This window comes from Mesoplodon densirostris, chromosome 4 (assembly GCF_025265405.1).
Source record: "Mesoplodon densirostris isolate mMesDen1 chromosome 4, mMesDen1 primary haplotype, whole genome shotgun sequence".
Classification (NCBI taxonomy): Eukaryota; Metazoa; Chordata; class Mammalia; order Artiodactyla; family Ziphiidae; genus Mesoplodon; species Mesoplodon densirostris.
The window spans coordinates 6,158,487-6,176,910 of NC_082664.1; the positions used below are offsets into that span (position 1 = coordinate 6,158,487).

At 46.4% G+C, this 18,424-nt stretch overlaps 1 protein-coding gene across 5 annotated transcripts in view; it reads right to left on the minus strand.

The window, feature by feature from the left end:
- Positions 1-18,424, minus strand: part of EML1 (EMAP like 1) — a 141,394-nt gene that overhangs the window by 27,775 nt on the left and 95,195 nt on the right. For 3 of the 5 annotated variants that reach the window (XM_060095656.1, XM_060095654.1, XM_060095655.1), the window contains 9 exons: positions 13,630-13,658; positions 10,184-10,313; positions 9,456-9,605; positions 8,615-8,684; positions 6,164-6,277; positions 5,213-5,308; positions 3,583-3,717; positions 2,756-2,855; positions 1,085-1,239 (listed from right to left, as the gene is read on the minus strand). In XM_060095656.1, coding sequence (XP_059951639.1) covers positions 1,085-1,239; positions 2,756-2,855; positions 3,583-3,717; positions 5,213-5,308; positions 6,164-6,277; positions 8,615-8,684; positions 9,456-9,605; positions 10,184-10,313; positions 13,630-13,658 — 979 coding nt within the window. The remainder of the gene's footprint in view (positions 1-1,084; positions 1,240-2,755; positions 2,856-3,582; positions 3,718-5,212; positions 5,309-6,163; positions 6,278-8,614; positions 8,685-9,455; positions 9,606-10,183; positions 10,314-13,629; positions 13,659-18,424) is intronic. The other 2 variants (XM_060095653.1, XM_060095652.1) reach the window with 1 other exon arrangement.

Here is an 18,424-nt window from a genome sequence, read left to right on the forward strand (position 1 = left end):
AAAATCGCAGTGAAAGCCTGGGGTGGACTCCAGGCACTGCGGTTCTGGGACGGTGAGGCGCAGCCTGTTCTCGTACAAACTGTCTACTTCCAGCACGCTTTGTTAGCACAGACTGGAGAAAAGTTGATAACAATCCATGCTAATGAAGAGGAGTTATAGGTACTTAAAAATGATGAGTATCTTCTATAAAACTAGGTGAGACTTTGGAGTATTTGTTATGATTATAATGTAACTTGGGTTCATCAAATGCTGGTCAAATCTTATTATAAAAAATGCTACCGCAACTAAAGTCTCCATGAAAGGAAGGTGATTTCCAAAACTCAGATGAAGGCCTTCCTTTATGAAGAGCAGGAATCAACAAAACCAAATTCTCATACTGTCAGAGCACCATGCCACGCTGCTCTCTGATGTAACTGTGCTGTGTGCATCTGACTTAGAAGTTGGAAAAGTTCTACAAGGTGTCCATGCTATGCTAGAGAGGAAGAAACTCAACCTTCGGATTGATGCCGACCTTGATATCTGTCTGCTCATAATTTCCCAGGGCCTGGGGGAGAGAAAATTCAGTGAGTATGTAGAAGGAATATTGAATTTCTTGCCTCTGGCCCTTGTTGGAGTCCAGGTCTGCTCACCAGGTAATAAGGAGGTGGAAGAGATGCCAAAAGGGGTCAGAGCTCTAGAGATGGTGTTGGCACTCAGCCACGCACAACGTAAATACTCAGTAAACACTAGTTCAAAGTGAAAATGTCTCCAAAGTAACACGATGGAAATTAAAGTGAAAAGAGAAGAAACGTTTTAACGATTAATCAAAATGTGGATAAATGTTCCCTTGGAAAAGTGAGATTGGGTCTTTGATAAAAATATTCTAGGTGTGAAACGCGACCACCTCACATTTTATAAACCTAATTCCCTTTTAGTACTTAAACTGCCTTTGTGATTTGAGTAAAATACTACCCCGTTTAGGAAAATTTTTATCTAAACAATTCTCAAAACGGTAAGCTGAAGATTTCAAACTAACAAGGAAACTGGTCAGTATTAACAGTTTAACGTTCAAAACGAATGTCATTAGCATGACTTGCTGTCTTACCTCGGTTTTATGAAGTTTCTGGTAGTTTCCATCCCAAGAAATGAGCTTCCGGTCCTTCCCTCCTCCCGACACCAGCGTGCCGTCCCTCAACATACAAAGTGCAAAAATACCGCCCTCGTGGGCCCCTTGAACTGCGTAGCTTATTCGATTCGTACCTAAACACAGCAAGACCAAGCTGAGGACATCGTCAAAGGCTCACCTCTGCCCATCTCATTTCATTTTTTGTTTTAAAATGCGATACTGTCAGTTAGAACATCATTGCAGTGTGAATCTATCAAGGATCCACTTTCTAGACGTTCCCAGAGCACCAGACAAGCATGAACTGAATTACTTTATAATTAAGGAAAACAGGGGGAGGGGGTTGGGGGGAGGGACAGACTGAGAGTTTGGGAATAGCAGATACAAACTATTATATAGAGGATGGGTAAACGACAAGGTCCTACTGTAGAGCACAGGGAACTATATTCAATACCCTGTGATAAACCAGAATGGAAAAGACTATGAAACAGGATATATATGTACATGTATAACTGAATCTCGTTGCCATACAGCAGACATTAACACATTGTAAATCAACTATACTTCAATAAAATAAACTAAGAAAACAATAACTAAGGAAAACATGCTAACACGAAGCATAGTGTGTGACGAGTACAGCCAGACTGCATGTGGCTGAGGAATGAGCTGTGTGTCTCTGGACAAGTGACTTAACTGCTCTGTCTCAGGTTCCCCCTTGGTGTAGTGGGGCCACTGCTTATCCCACTGGATTGTTCTAGGGGTGGAATGAACTGATGTATACATAGAGTCCATGGCACTCAGAGTAGCAGGGATACTACAAAGGTCACCACATTAATCTGAAATTACACTGATGGGTCTGTTTTCACCTTCACCCCCAACTCAAATACTAAGATCCTTGAGGACAGGGATGGTGCATTTCCCCTTTTTTCCTGGCACATGGTAAGCACTCATAAGTGCTCACTGAAGAACTTCCCTGGTGGTCCAGTGGGTCAAGACACCGAGCTCCCAATGCAGGGGGCCCGGGTTCGATCCCTGGTCGGGGAACTAGATCCTGCATGCCGCAACTAAGAAGTCCGCATGCCGCATCTAAGACCCAGTGCAGCCAAAATAAATAATAAGTAAGTAAGTAAATAAATATTTTAAAGTAAATAAATAAATGCTCATTGAACTTGACCAAATAAATGTTTCTGAGTAAGGAGACCTCCTTACCACACTGTTTGCCCACTGACAGCGGGGATGCCCACCTGACTCATACGTATGCTCAGCATCTAGCACTCAGCCAACGTCTGCCAAGCACTATGTGGACCAGAGAAGTTAAATACTGTAGAGCTAAATAAACAGTCTTTGATGACTTCATCATTATAAGCTGTTATCAGATCTCTTAAATAAGCTATTAAGTCCATTAGAATATCTTGGGCTTAAGGCGCCTTTTAGAGCGACAGAAGTCCACAGCTTACTAGTCTCAGTTTCCTCAGTCCCAGTGTTTTGGTTCCAAGTTACACCCACACACATGCATGTATGTACCTATGTACCCTGGAATCGAATAGTAAACCTGGAAATGAGATTAACAGACAATTCTTACAGGAGCCACGTTGGGCTTCATACTTATAACATCATCCAGAAATGTCTGCTTTGGGAGGAATCACTTGTTACCTTTTCCCCATACCAGGATGTTGCCACTTGAATCTCCGGTGATGGTGTCACCATTTTCAGAAAAAGTCACACAGAGGACAAACTTTGGCTTTTCTTGCTTCTGCAGAATATTGTAAAAGAATACGTGTATACAATCAAGACATCCTTTTGTTCGTATTAATACCATCTAGAAGCACAGTCACCCCAAGCCGGAGAGTGTCAGCTTCTGCTACCACACTGTGTGCCTTTCATTCTTATCCACCATTACGTAACTTATGCCCTGAGATTCTCTGGTCTAAAATAAAGAGATTTCTGGTACTTATCAGGTTGAAGGCAGCTCGAGCAGAGGAGGGTGTTGGAGAGGCTAAGGGGCCGTGTTGCCGTGACTACAGCCTGAAGGATGGGCCTGGCATCCTCTAACTCAGCCTCTGGGCCCACAGGGCAGCAGGTGCCCTCCCGGTGCTCTCCCAAGGCCTGCAGACGCTGGACTAAACGGCACAGAGACTGCCCATCGCTCTCTGCAGAGCCCCACTGGGGTCTCCTGGGCGCCTTCTTCCTTGCTCTTTGCAGCCAGCAGGCCTCGGCGAGGGCCTGGCCCCTGGGCATCCTTTCCTGGTGCTTCTGCCTGTGTGGATCCTTCCTTCTCAGCATCACCAGTGTTATCCATGAGACACGAGGGGCTCCCCAACTCTGCCAGGGATGTCCAGGAACAGTCTTTATCATGACACCCCCGCATTTGCCAATTAAAACAAATTCTAGCGCTGGGATGCCTCAAACCTTCCTTAAAAGCTAGGTGACCGCAAGTACCATCGGTGAAAAATAAAACGACAGATGCAATTTCACTTTACCTCGAATAATCCTTGCTTCTTAATAAGGGAGCTTCCTTCTAGTGTCCAAAAGCAGAGATGGGATTTTCCACAGGTAACAATTATATTCGTGTCCGTGGGGTGGAAATCCGCAGCAAACACAGCTTCATTAGAACACTTTGTGCAAAACAGGAGAATCAAATGTCTCAAGTCTCTTAAGACACTTAAGAAAATAAATACAATCTGAACGACAAATAAATAATTCATCAAGGTAAGCACTAGGCCTCTTGGTATTTTTTCCCACTGAATTCATCTTTTGCAATCACTGAACTTGTGTCTGTGCGTGCCGACCCCTCTCCTCGTCTGTCTCCCCCACTGCACTGAGCCCTGAGGATGGGGCCACGAAGCCATCCTTCTGTATGGGGACTCACAGGAACAGGCACACAGTGAGCTCTGGCTGAAGGGGCGGCCGGGGAATTAAGAAGCGCAGGTTCATCGCCATCTAGTGATCGGAAGGGCCCGGGAGTCTGGATCTTATTCGGCTCCATCGCTCCTGGTCCACCTTGGCTGCCCTGTCTGTCTGGGGAGTCCCTCCCGATTCTGATCCCCAGGACTCTGCCGGTGGTTTGGCGACCAAGCCTGGAATCCAGTAGGGGATCTGGCTCTTTGGGGACCACGTCACCACCCTCACCCTGCTATCTTGATTTCCACGACTTGTACCCTGGTCCCATGAATCTGACCCTGATGGCTCTTCTGCTTGGTAATTCAGTTATACATTCTTAAGCCTGGACAATAACTTGCTCTGATTGCTTCCAACCCAGCAACATGGCAAGAACTTAAATACTTGAGCAGACTATCAGAAGGCACAGATATAGCATAAAAAGTTATTTAATGCCTTATTAGAAGACAGGGTCTGCATCCCACACACAAACAAGAGAGAAAGTTATGTAAGTGAGGGGATCCAATGGTGCTCCTAATCTTAGGTAAGTCAGGTGGCCCAGTGGTGATGCCAATCTTAGGTAAGTCAGGTGATCTAAGGTTAATGGATGCCAGGGTGAGAAACGTGAAGTCAGTTCTATAAAAATAGATCCAGTCATGGTTTTAACAGGAGGAAAGCATAAGGAAGCTCAAGGAAAGGACACGGACATAAGGCAAGTCCAGTGGGTCCTGCTGCAGGAAGAGCCCTGCTGGGAGGACCCCATTTCCGAGTCCACTCAGCTCGGGACAAGCCCCGTGCGGGCTGTGCTGCCCTCCCCGTCCCCCTGCTCCCTGCCTGGCCCCCCCGCCGGGCAGCAGGCACATGTCACTTGTCACCATTGCGCCAGTGTCTCCTCGACACGTGTGTGCAAAGGGGACACTCGGCATTTGTGGATGACGGAGAGAACGCGAGCAACTGAGCGATGGAGCGAATTAAAAGGGTGATGACTGTAAAACGAGGAAGGAAAACCCTTATAGACGCTGTGATGAGAAGAAGAAACCCTCCCGGGCCTTGGGAATTGGGAGCGGGGGCCGGGGGCCCGAGGGCTTCTTGGTGAAGGGGTCCTGCCTGGGGGCCGTGGCGGGGACGGAGCCCACAGCCCACTGAGACACAGAAAGCTGGCCAGGAGCCAGCAGGGGAAGGCTCCACATGGGAAAAGGACAGCACAGCCTGACATGAAGCTCGGAAAGACACCTTGACATCCGCCAGCCTCTCTTCCTTTTGCCAGTCCCACACGGACAGCACGTGGTCATTGGAGTCATCCACGGCACAGAGGCTGCTTCCTCCATTCTGGAAAAAAAAAAAGGTATTCACAGGAAGACTACATTTGAGAATAAACTAGGTTGAGAGTGATTAAAAAGGAACATAATTTTATTTTTAATAAAGAGTCCACTACATCTTCATGAAAGAATATTTACCCACCACCGTCGAGACCTGCTTATGATTTGGGCACACAGACAGTGGGAGCAGGGGAATGTGGGGTGACAAGGGACAAGAGCGGGAGGGAGGGGTCGGGGGGTGAGCTTCACCACTGGTTCTGTTAGAACCAGCCTTCTAGGGGCTGCAGAGCCCCCGCCCAGGAGGAGAAGGCATCTGTGGCTCCAGGACACAGGTCTGCGCCGAGCGAGGACCAGGTTACCGCAAGGCCATACAAGGGGAGGGGGCGTTGGGGGTGAGGCGCGCGGTGTACTGATGTGAACGTATGCATGTTTCTGAACTGGCTGAACAAGTGCTTTAAAGGGTGGCTCTGTTGAATGGGCACATCCTGAGGAAGCCTGGGAGACCACGAGGTCCATCCAGCCCCTGCTTACGGCCAGGCAGCGAGCCAGGCCGGCTGGGGACCGCACAGACAGGCAGGGGACATTCAAGCCCAGAGCAGGCAAGACTGCTCCAGGAGCCTGAAGACAGTGTGGCTGCAGGGCCTCTTCTCATCACCGTGGAAATGTCTGACTGGGAGCGTGTGTCACCGAGGGGGAGCATGCGACCTCTGAATGAGGGGACCTGGGATGCGGGAGGTTTCAGAGTCCACATCCGTACATACACCTGGGCAGTTACGGGCGTGTTAACTCTCTCCCTCTTCAACCTTGAGCTGATTCTCTCCTCCCTGTGGACAAAGGCTGCGATACCCACAGGGCTCATACTTACGGATTTTGAGAACGCGATACAGGTGACGGCTCGGTCGAAAAACCCGATTCCCATGACGTGCAGCGTATTCAGCGTCACGGAATCCCAGATGCGCACGTTTGGGGGCAACTGCTGCTTAGAAAACAATGCAGAGTCAGCCACTGTCTGCAAATTGATCTTTACCTTGAAATTATGAGATTACTTTAATGTTGTCAAAAAATTTTTTTTTTAATGCATTTGAGGACTCTGCCTTTTAATATAAATAAAACATTCCCCATCTCTCCCAGAGGTCTTGGCTCCTGGGGCCAATTTAACTTTAGGAGAGGTCTACCGAGATTTAACTTGCACAGGCTCCGGACGCGCAGGCTCAGCGGCCATGGCTCACGGGCCCAGCTGCTCCACGGCATGTGGGATCCTCCCGGACCGGGGCACGAACCTGTGTCCCCTGCATCGGCAGGCGGACTCTCAACCACTGCGCCACCAGGGAAGCTCCCGAGCTTTAACTTTTGAAGAGCCCGTTATTGCTAACTATACCAAAGGAAGTGATATTCTCATTTGTATATCGAATGCGTCTGAGTTTTAAAAATGAAAAATGACGAAGAAAATGGAGTCTCATTTAAGGGTTGTTCTTGCAAAGTCTGTATCATTACTAAGGATCAAGCGTGGTTCAATTCATCACGATGGTCGCCACCAACGGTATTAAGAGCTTAACATCCTTGGGCCCACAGGAAATTGACTGTACGCAAACGAAAATTTAGAATTGTTATGATTAGTTCAAAACCCTCTCAACTGTGTTAATGTTTCTCTTCCTTAATAGAAGAAAGCATCACAGAATAATCAGCAGGTTTATCAAGAAAAGGACTAGCATTGTACCCCGTAGACGGGTGAACTAGGTTCTAGGCTGGACTTGTCTCTAAGTAGCTGGGCGTCCGCAGACAGTCCCTCGGCCTCTCCAGACTTCTCCACTTGTAAATGCAAAGGGATGGTTCAGAGAGCGATGACATTTTCTCTGGCTCTAAGGTTCTGATTCAATTTCAAGGCCAGAAACTGAAATACACAGTTAATCCACTAGAGGGGAGGAACAAATGATTTACTACTAATTTCAAATAACTTTTAAAGATCATTTAACAGTAAAAAAAAGAAGATGAAGACGCTGTGCCTTCTGTGTTTACGGAATAGTAGTCTGATTTCCACTGCTCCTGCTATCTCCTTTCAAGTATAGGGTTTTAATGGAAAATAGCATAAATATTTAAAATTTGATGTTATTAAAATATTTTCTGAAAAATGGTAGCACTCATGATAAAAATGGAAGAACTTAATGTAATTCGTTTCAGATCATACATTGTGCATGGATACACAATGCTATACAAAAGTAGACATCAGGGGCTTCCCTGGTGGCGCAGTGGTTGAGAGTCTGCCTGCCGATGCAGGGGACACGGGTTCGTGCCCCGATCCCGGAGGATCCCACATGCCGCGGAGCGGCTGGGCCCGCGAGCCATGGCCGCGGAGCCTGTGTGTCCGGAGCCTGTGCTCCGCAGCGGGAGAGGCCACAGCAGTGAGAGGCCCGAGTACAGCAAAAAAAAAAAAAAAAAAAAAAAAAAAAAAGTAGACATCAGAAAAGTGACAAGAAGTTTTGGATAAGACATGACAATGACCACAGATTGTGGTAAATGAGTACGTGGAAGCCAGTTTTGAGTTGTTCTATTTGTCAAATTCTACTAGCTCCTTCTCTGATTCCTTAAAATACAAACTGAAGTCTTGCTGAAGTGCTTACCAAGTTTCTGCTAAAATCCTTCCAGCAGCCCTTATAGTTTACACCCAGATACAAATTCCATGGGTTGAAGACATGATTACAGGGAATTCATGGCAAAGGGTGTCTGAAATTCACTGAAGAGGCAACGTGCCCCAAATTCAAATGATTATTTATTATGATTTTAACTTTGCTTATTAAATGCGTACTTAACATTTTAATGTTTATCGTGTGCATAAATAAGTATCTTAAGAGTTAATGGATTCTTAGGCAAGAACAATGCTATTTAAAAATTAGCTGAAACTAAGGTGAGCTCAAGGCGTTTTTTTTTTTTTTTTTTTTTTTTTTCCTTTTTGCGGTATGTGGGCCTCTCACTGTTGTGGCCTCTCCCGTTGCGGAGCACAGGCTCCGGATGCGCAGGCCCAGCGGCCATGGCTCACGGGCCCAGCCGCTCCGCGGCATATGGGATCCTCCCAGACCGGGGCACGAACCCGTATCCCCTGCATCGGCAGGCGGACTCTTAACCACTTGCGCCACCAGGGAGGCCCTCAAGGCGTTTTTAAAGTCAGTGTAAGAACTTTAATTTGCAATAAAAAATTCAAAATGAGGGATTAAGAAGTACTCAGGCATTTTATATCTAAGCAGGCTCATTCGTCGGCAAAATTTTCAGAAAATTATTTTGTGTTACCAGTTCATTACAAAAATATTAAAATATAACTCACTTTTCCATCCTTAGATGTGCCTGCAACTTGTCCTGTGGCTATCGTGATCCTATCAGGATGTACTGCAAGGCTAAAAAGAGATATTTAAAAAACATCTACTCTTTAAAGGTAAGCTTCACTCTTCCCTTGATCAAATATAATCCGGTCAAAAATTTAAAAGTAAGATATACACAGTGCCTAACTTCTTACAGACTCATGATAAATTCTCTAAGCACCTCATTTCATTTCATCTTAATTCCTTTATCTATAGAGAATTTTCAAATTCAAAGAAGAAGCACCCTCTGCTTGGGAAATACCATTTCAATCTCAGAACCACTTCATTAGTATACAATCTTTATTAAGAAGTCATTTGAGTATATCAAATAGCAAAAGCATCATCTTTTTCCAACAGCATTTTAATAACTGACCAGGGAGTCAGGATAAATAGAAATACATAAATCCATCTATTCATCCATCATCTTTCCCAGATACATAAAATCGCTACCAAAGGTATAAATGAATTATAGGAATGGCAGACCCAGACGTACACATGAGGCAAAACATTTTTATTAAAAAATAAAGACCCAAATTAGAAGCCGTTAGCATGAGAAGGCCTCCAGATAGGGGTCTGTTAGGGCTATTTGTTTAGGTAACATGGTTGGTTAAGATGATGTGTTATAAGGATAGAAAGCTAAAAAGGTGTCTTAGAGAGTAGGCTACCCAGAACACAAAGAAGAGTTTTCCCCAAAGATCCTATTTTCTCAGATCCCTTTCTTTCTCTTTAGTTATATCCCATCACTGAACCCTTTCTGCCAATGCTCTTCCCACAGGTGTCAGAGGAATCCCAGTTTTGAGGACTCACCACTTCACGTCATCATTATGGCCCGTGTAATGCCTCTGAAGCTGTTCTTCCACATCGTACAGCACCACCACGGATGCGATGAAATACACCGTCTCGCCCGTTGGAAGCAAGTACAGGTTGTTACGACAGTCTCGACCCCTGTACCCATAGCTTCGTGTACGTCAAGACAAAATAAAAAATGTTTTTTTTAAAGTAAAAAATAAAGTAAAATAAAATAAAAACCCAACTGTTTCACATGCTCTATTTTCCTGTCTTTCATTTCTTTCTTCTTGGAAGCTCATTCACGTTCCCAAATCTCATACTATGAAGGCTCCAGCAGCTTTATTTCAAGAATGCTAGTCATACGGCTGACTCAGATTTTTGTGGCTTAGATTTTGTGGGAGCTTTTTCGTTTTCTTTTTTGTAAAGGGTATTATACCTGTGCTACATGTCCATTTAATATAAGCCATATACTGTATTTCCTTCATTTAGTACTGGGTTCATCTTCATGTTCCTTCTTTAATTAGTCGGTGTTAACTTGAAGTTAGGCTCCCAAGGTTGGCCAAGTCCCTACTTGGCTGAGGGGGGAATGATAGTCCTTCCTTCCAGGGTATCCCTCTTTCTTTCTTTGGGTTTAAAAACTTTTTGCCAGCACAGTTTAGTTACATGATTTTCTACAGCTGAATTTCGATAAAAGCATTCATCGACTGATTACTTCGTGTAAGACTTAATCAACGAATAAAGGATACACCCATTCCAGCTTAAGTCTCTTCGTTGGTAGTTCTACTTTTGCTTCCAAACTGTAAGAATCCACTTGATCTTTGGGCATGTGCATGGTAACAGGGCGTCCACGAAGAAACATTTTTACATATCCTTCTTCTATGAAAAGAAAAAAGAGGTCAGTAAGATACCTCAGTGCCCAGCGTACCTGAAAAAAGGTTCTGTTTTCTCTAGCCTTTCAATGGGAAAGCGGAAACTCTGCCCTTTATGTCATTTCTGGTTAAAGTCCTAGGGAAAACTACCTAAAACACAAACGGTTTGAAACAAAATTTTTCATCTTGTTTGCCTTTGACATTCTGCTTACTTAAGTAATGTAAGAAATTGTAAAAGGCAGGGAAGAACGGGATTCCAACCATTATTTTCCATGAGAGATTTTAGTGATTACGTTTCATCATCAGGAGGGGGAAAAATGCCACCCCCCCAAAAAAATTACAACTAACACAAGAAATCCACTTAAATTCTTTATTGAGTTCAATGTATATACAATTTCAGTATCAAAATTCATAAAATATCTTTCAATATTTAAATTGGTGTGTTATAGCGCAATGTAAAAATGTGTCTTTATGTATCTTTTACACTGGACAATTCTTTCAAGTGTAAAGAACACAAAATCAGCAGACGTACATGCTAGGATGCATGCAAAAGGAAAATGCTCAAAGAAAAGCTAGAAATAGAAAACCAAAGAACAAAAGACCCATTAGAGAGAGAAACTGGGAAATAAGCCTTTCTTAAACAAACATTTTTAATAACAAAATAACTTACGATGTTTTGATAAATTATAGGGATGAAAGTAAAACCCAATAATATATTGACAAGGGGCAACTCTTGGACTTTTAAAAAGAAACGACTTCGGGTTTTCTGGCTACAGTTTTCAGGATATAATAAGAAAATGTCTTGTGAGCTCTTGATGAATTCTGTTCTGATTCAGAACTCACTGCATCTGATGCTTCACTGCAGATCAAAGGACTGGGTCTTAATGGCATTTAAATTGGGCAGTTGGGACCACGGATATCTGTACATCACTCAACAGAAAAATCCTCGGCAGAGAGGAAATTGCTGAGGAAGTCATAAAGTAATTATAGTGTCGTAAGTACCACATTTACAAATTAGTTTTGTAAGTCTTATTCCTAAGGATCTGCAAACAATGCCACATGCAACATTGCCTAAAAGTTGAGAGGCCATCCCACTTTTATGTTATGGTGTGCGTGCAATTCAGGTCATAAATGCATGCATGTGATACACTCTTCACTCCTGCATACAGCGTGCCAGTTGCTGTGTTCTGTGATCCTCCTCCCCAGCTCTGCCGGGACTAGCCCATCTGAGGCCCACAGCACTGCAGGCTTTCTTATCAGCCCCCCACCCTACCCCAGGTCACCTTAGATACTGCTGCCAAACCTGTCAAGGCCCACAGTGGATTCAGAATCCTTCTCCCACTCTCTTACCTGCTGGACCCAAAGCTCTAACTGCCCTGCCCCGCTCTTCCCGTACGTGACCTCATTGGCCACAGCTACACCCCACCCCGTGGACCCCTCTCTCTCTCTGCCACCTACACACCACTCCGTGCCTCTACCCATGCTCGCCTCAGCTGACCTCTTCCTTCCTTAATCCCTCACCCAAGTCTCAGCTCATCAGACAGTGTGGCTACCTCAACTGAAGACCCTAAAAGCACCCAGCAGACCGACAGAAGGGGGACAAAGAGGGGCGGGTGTGACAGCTTAAATGACGAGCGATTCCGTTAATTCTCTTTGTAAGGGGAATCATGGAATGCAGATTCAGAATAAAGGGAACATAATGCTATCCCACAGCACACACAAGAAGCCTAGTATGGGTGTATATAATCAACGTAAGTGAAACATCTACTTGAATATATCGTTGTTATGTGCTGGTAAAGTCCTTATGATGGAGGTTTGCTCACTGGGCAGTTCTACATCACTGGACTGGGCAAAAAAGCGCTGGAATTAGCCTTGGCACTGTTTTGTACTGGTAAGCCAGACATTCTACATCTAAAATAAAAAACGCAGCAAGGGAAAGCAATGGTTTTTTTTGTTTTTTGGGGTTTTTTTTTTCAGGCATATTAGAATAACAGCACACACCCACCAAACCCAAAGGTGCTAGAGGGAGCGGCCAGCGGCAGTGCAGGTTTCAAACAGTGGGGCATCCAGGGGTTGCCCTATAGCTCTCTTAAAGTTCATACAGATTTTAAAAAGAGTTCCTATAATCAGCCAATAATCAATCAAGATCCAATTTATAGCTACTCATTAAAACCCACCCAAGTAAATGCTCAGGAATGCTTTTAACTTCCAACGAATCAAAATGGTTTGCATCACAAAAACATTTTCATACAAGGAGACTATCTGTTGGCCTGTATGAAAAGAGTTTCTGCAGCCTGGGTCAAAGCTTTGCTCAGAGAGCTATGAGGTTTCAGAAATGCCGCCTACCTTTGCAGTGTGTCACCCGGCGTTTCCCTTGTGATTTCGGAGACAGAGACAGAAGTGCTGGGTAAAGAGACGATGGGGCACTGCAAGAGTGACTGGCCTGCCGGGGAGCACTCCCGAGCCCTCAGGCCGAGAGGCTCCCGGCCCCCTGCTAGAAAAACCTGGACACATTTCGGGGATTCTGACAAGTGCGCTCCAGACCTAGCTCTGCAGGCTTAGGGCAATTACATTTTCAGTGAGTAATTTCATGCTTCCTGAAAACGAAATGAATACTGAAGCACATGCGGATAAATAGGAAAGTCCGACTTTCATGTTTCAATTGTGCACTTAAGGGGGAAAAAGAACTTGGAAAATTAAAGGAATTTACTTAACCCGTTGCACACTTGTCAATGATTTTGCGTTTTTAAACACACTTTCAAATAAGGTTACTATTCTCAAAATAGCAGGTCCCTTATTATAAAATGTGTTAGAAAAGACATATAGAAAGATATATATGAACTATTAGTTTGCAGTTTAGGAAATCAAAGGCAGAAAAGAAAAAAAAAAGTTGCTTTTAGACAAAGTTATAACTGGATGCATCAGAAACTTTCCCCTTCAGAGAAATGCAAATGTTGATGATGGGTGGGGGGGAGCCCCATTAGTAAGGAAGGGGTAACAAAGGCAACAGGAGTCTTTTAACCTAGAACTTTTGTTTCAGTATAATTGGCATCTCAGTCCTCCTCCTTATGGATGTATCTTGAATCGCTTTAAAGGGGGTGAGTAAAGGGTTTAGTCTTTATGACCATCTTCTGGGTGGTCTGTGTATGACGTGAGCCATCAGACCCCCAGGTACAGGCTGACAGTGAGCGCTCGGCCCCCAGTCCTGCCACATGGACCCCCATGTTCTCCCGTCCCAGCTGCCCCTGGATAACTAGTTCTTATCGCCCCTCGAGTTCTGAGGTGAGTGAGGGGCGCCCGCACCAACATTCAATCAGCCTTACCTGCGCTGAAGACCGGCTCCTTGGGTTTGCTGTGGAGATAAAACCAAACCAGTTTGTAAAGGGAGGCTGGGGGTGGTGGTTAGTCTCATTCACAGAAGACCCCACACCCCACTAGCTGCCGCAGTTTGTCACATGGATGCTGTTAAAAAGAAAAACAAAACCACGTAACTGCAAAGAGGAAGAACGTAAACAAAAATGTCCAAAACCAGGTGCCAGAGAAGACAATCCCGACTTTATCACCAAAGCTGTGCTTTTTATGAGAGCAAATAAAGGTTTGGAGACGGAAAACATGTGGTTCATCACGACGGGAACAGCCCTGCCTAAACGTGTAGAAAGGTTTGTTTTCCTTCCCCACGCTCTTCTGGCAGATTATGTGAAGAACTTACTTAAAACTAGCAAACTCCTGTCACAGGGGCTTTGGGGAGAGAATGCTAGCGCCCAGATCCCAGCAGGGATGGGTAAGGGGTGGGCGGGGGGGAGATGAAGGGGTGGGAGAAAGAATAAGGAATGTCAGGGTGTGGCCACATCCTGGGACATGTGGGGATCCCCACTGTGGGCCTTGGCCGGGCCGAGAGCCCCCATGACTGCACCTGGGAAACCAGAACCCCAGGGACTGAGGTCATCCCTAGGGGCAATCCTCCCACAGGACGAGCCTGCATGGGGAGTCCCCCCAAGTGCAGGAGAGCACAGCCCTCCCCATGACAACCTGACAGCCACCTGTGGGAAGACTGTCACCTTGCCCCAGACAAGGGAAGGGACTCCCAAGCACGGCAGGAAGTGCGTCCTGTTCAAACACAGAGCCAGTGTTTGAAGCCAAGCCTGTGAGACTCTGATGTCCATGCCGTCTTCCAAGGTACCCCTACCCCACCAGAGTACCTCCCGCTTTAAGATGTGGAACAAGACACAGTAAATAAATGAAACCCATCCCAAAGAGAGCTGGGAGAACTGTGAGCCCGCAGAGGCACCTACATTTTTTGTGCGTACATGTTGAAAAACACATACTGGAGCAGATACAGTCCTAATGTTACCTTTCTCCTTCATTTTAAACTTGAAATACATTGAGAAACACCACCAGTAAAAACTACCCCTAATCCCATGATGTAATAAATGATATTATTTATTAATGGCCTTGATTTTCAGATAATTTTATGAGTACATGGCGGGAAACTCTTTACTGATGCTTTAAAAGTGGTTTACTGTGTTTCAAGTAGGTGGATCTGCTACGGGCTGAGATTTCTGAACGCGAACCACTGGTCACTGAAAATAGTACTCTGCAGGCCCCGCACACCTTTTAACACAAAAGCCTAACTTCCATCAGCCCTGAAGGCCCAAAACAACCTCTGCGGACCCCGATATTTTTCCGATCTCATCTTCCTGTCTCTCCCCTCAGTCACGGACTTCCAGACGCTCTGTCCTTGCTGTCCCGAGACTGGGCCAGCAGCTCCCAAGCCCGGTGTGGACCCCAGCTTCCCATCCCCCTGGAGAGCGCACGGCCCGGCGAGTTCTCAGAGCCGCCCCGAGAGGCAGGCCTTCTTCGATGCTCCAGTCTGCAGCCTCCTCGGTCCTGCTTGCCACGCCCCGCCTGGCTTTATCTTTATTAATCTGTCTCTCCCCATCAGGAGTAAAGCCCAGGAGGGCAGAGATCTTTGTTCACGACCGTGTCCTGGGGCCTGTAACAGTCTTCAGCAGCTGCCTGGAAGCTGGTAAGGTTTGGAGCCATCCCTGCCTCTGATCCCAGCTGGCCCCGTGGGTGTGCGTCTGGCCAGGTGGGCTGGGGGCTGTCCCAACGGCCCTGCCGCCCCCCACCTCCCCGGAGGTAGCCAGTACTTCCTGGTGCCTGGCGCTTCTCGCTGCCCTCCTGGTCAGTCCTCAGCCTTTACTGAGCCTTCGCTGCATGCAGCCCCTCCAGGGCCCCCTCTCAGCATCTTCATTCCTCCTTCGGGGTGGTACCCACACAAGGCCCAGTGTGGAGCATCCCTCCCGGTCCTCCTGCTGGGCCCTCGGCAGGTGCCATGTCTGGGCTCAGAAAGGGTGGCTTCAGGACTCCTGTCCTGCTCCCAGGCTTTGTCACAAGCTCACCGAAGGTCTGTGGAAAAGGAGTGCGTGTGTACGAAGGTTCCCCTTGTGCCTGGGGCTCCTGAGACTTCTACACCACTCGGCCTCTCAGGATTCTACAAGCTTTCAGCTCCTTTCTTCGTACAACCATTCCTCCTCTTCCTGCAGCTCTGCCAAAGATCACGGCAGCCAGGGCAGTCCCTCCTGAGAGGGGCTGGTCACTTTTGGGGCTGGAGTGCGTCATATCACTCGGTGACCCTGGCTCCACAGTGGGCTCACCTGACTTGTTCTCGTCGTTGGGGGGAGTGACCCTCTTGTGATTTTCTAAGCAGAAGCATAAGTCTTAACTGCAACTTTTATATCTTATTAGCTTCACAGGCCGGGCAAGGACACAAGAGGAAAAGCTGAACCAGAAGACTACAAAGCAAACCTGCTGGTTAGGTAAGCCAGGCAGGGAATTAGAAGACAGGAATGTCATTTCTCCATCATGACTTGGATCACAAAAGCAGAAAGATGCCAAGTCCATGAAACAGACATAAGCAATCTGGAACCCTGCCTAGAGACAGAAAAGAGCAATTACAGATTATGTCCCTCTTAGAAAGAGAACATCCACAGGGGAATTTGAACTTCAAATATAGGGAAGCCAGTGGAATTCTGATGTTGAAGCACCATAAGAAGATGAATGAAAGATCTGTTCAAAGATCAGAACAAGGCAGCCTAAGTGTTAACAGCTAAAGGTCACTGAGAGGTACCAGGTACTGAAGTTCTCATAGTTCTTTACACCTTGCTCTAAACTATGCATTGCCTTTTGGGTATACCGGTATCGTATTTAGAAAACATACTATCACTAGGCTTCGTTATTTTAGAAAGTTCAATTTTTATAGAAAAATATACTATACTTACTTTAGAACCCACGATTCCTGCCCACATACCACCCTCCTGAGAGGCAGGAAGCCTGGGAAAAGGTCCTATTCCACTCACACATGCACGTCTTATAAATGCAAACCTATAAAATGACAATAAATCTTCCCAACTATTGATAGAAGGGCAAACCCACAGAACACGTGATGACGATGATCCAAAGTTAAAGATGCTGTGGCCCCAGGTCAAAATCAGCTAATGGGAGCCGCGCACCAATCACCTGTCCGATCTTGAACTTACCATCAATAGAGCTGAGAGTGGGCCCTTCAGACCCAGCCCGCTGGAAACACGCTTGGGCTGTGAACTCACTTGGAACGGGAGATGACTGCCTCTCAAGGTGTGGTGTACCTTGTTCCTGGGCACCCATTCCTTAACGTGAGCTAAATGGAAAACTGAAGTGGGTGACTTCGCACTGCCTCTGCCGCCAGGGTGTGGCTCCTGGGGGCGGGGGGAGAGTGAATAAACTCTGGCACCAGAATGAGGCTCCATCCATCCCTATCCGAGTCTGGAGTCAGTGCAGATGTTCCCCACCCCGAAGCCCAGGACTGAAGTAAGCCCAGAGGAGAGAAAGGATTTCCCTTCTGGCAAGCAAACCCTCATCTCTTGGCTATTCCGGCCTCAGGCTGCCAGGCCCAGTATCTCCAAAATGAACCGTGGTGCAATCCGGTGCGGGTCTTTTTACGGCTCTGTTTTTGGCAGGAAGGAGATTTGCTGAAAGAGCTTGGCTGTACACTCCCTAAAGCTGGAAGGTTCGGGAGACTCTCCTAAGGACTCTTCTAACTAGAAGCAGTCCCTGGGGGTCACGGAGGACGCGAGGAAGCCTGGAGCCTCCACCAGACCAGTAGCTGGATCTAGAGGCAGTAGGAGCAAACCAGACGGTTGGCCCAAAGAAAAACTCCCACCCGGAGCTGTGAGCTCACACCACGAAGCAGCAATAATCACCTAAGTCACATGTTATCCCCGAAAACGTTCACTGTGGACTCTGGTTGCCGGGACTGTCAAAAGTGGCTGTTTCCCCTTCATCTGATATCACTCAGATGACTCACTGTGGGCTGGGTGTTTGTAAGCGGGGGAGTCCAGCCAAGAACTCGTCCAGACTCAGATGCAACGAGTATTCCCTGCACTGCTCCTGGGCGGTGGGATCCGCGCTCAGCATGTTCGTATCTGTTACTAATTTACCCCAAGGTCCTGAGAGCCGGTCTCCGACACACGGGTGACGCGTGTAACAGGGAGCTCTGGAGACGGGAATTAGTGCAGACTGACAGAGGCCAAATGCTTCCGAGCAGAGATATGTGCTTTACAGAATGATTAATAAGGCCTGGTCGAGGAGGAGACCGTTCCACAGTCAAACATGTTTTTTCCCTGCAACGTATTCATCTACAAAAACGGTACCTCTCGGCATACATACCATGACTCCCTCTGAAAACGACTTCGCTTGATGAAATGTGATCCCTGCTGGGAGTCAAGATACTCTGCTATGTAAATAATGATTCTTTTTATAAATTGCCCTTAAGTAAGCAGCTGTTAACTACAAGTAGGGTCATTCAGGAACCATCTATTTAAAATATCTAGAAGTTTTTACTGGGGACAAAAACTACTGCTTCATAGACATTTCCAACCAATACTTCCAGTTTAACGTGGCAGAAGGAGCACAGGTTTTTTTGTTTTTGTTTTTGTTTTGGTTGCACTGGGTCTTAGTTGAGGCTCGTGGACTCCTTCATTGCAGCAGGCGGGCTCCTTAGTTGTGGCATGTGAACTCTTAGTTGCAGCATGTGGGATCTAGTTCCCTGACCAGGGATCGAACCCAGGCCCCCTGCAT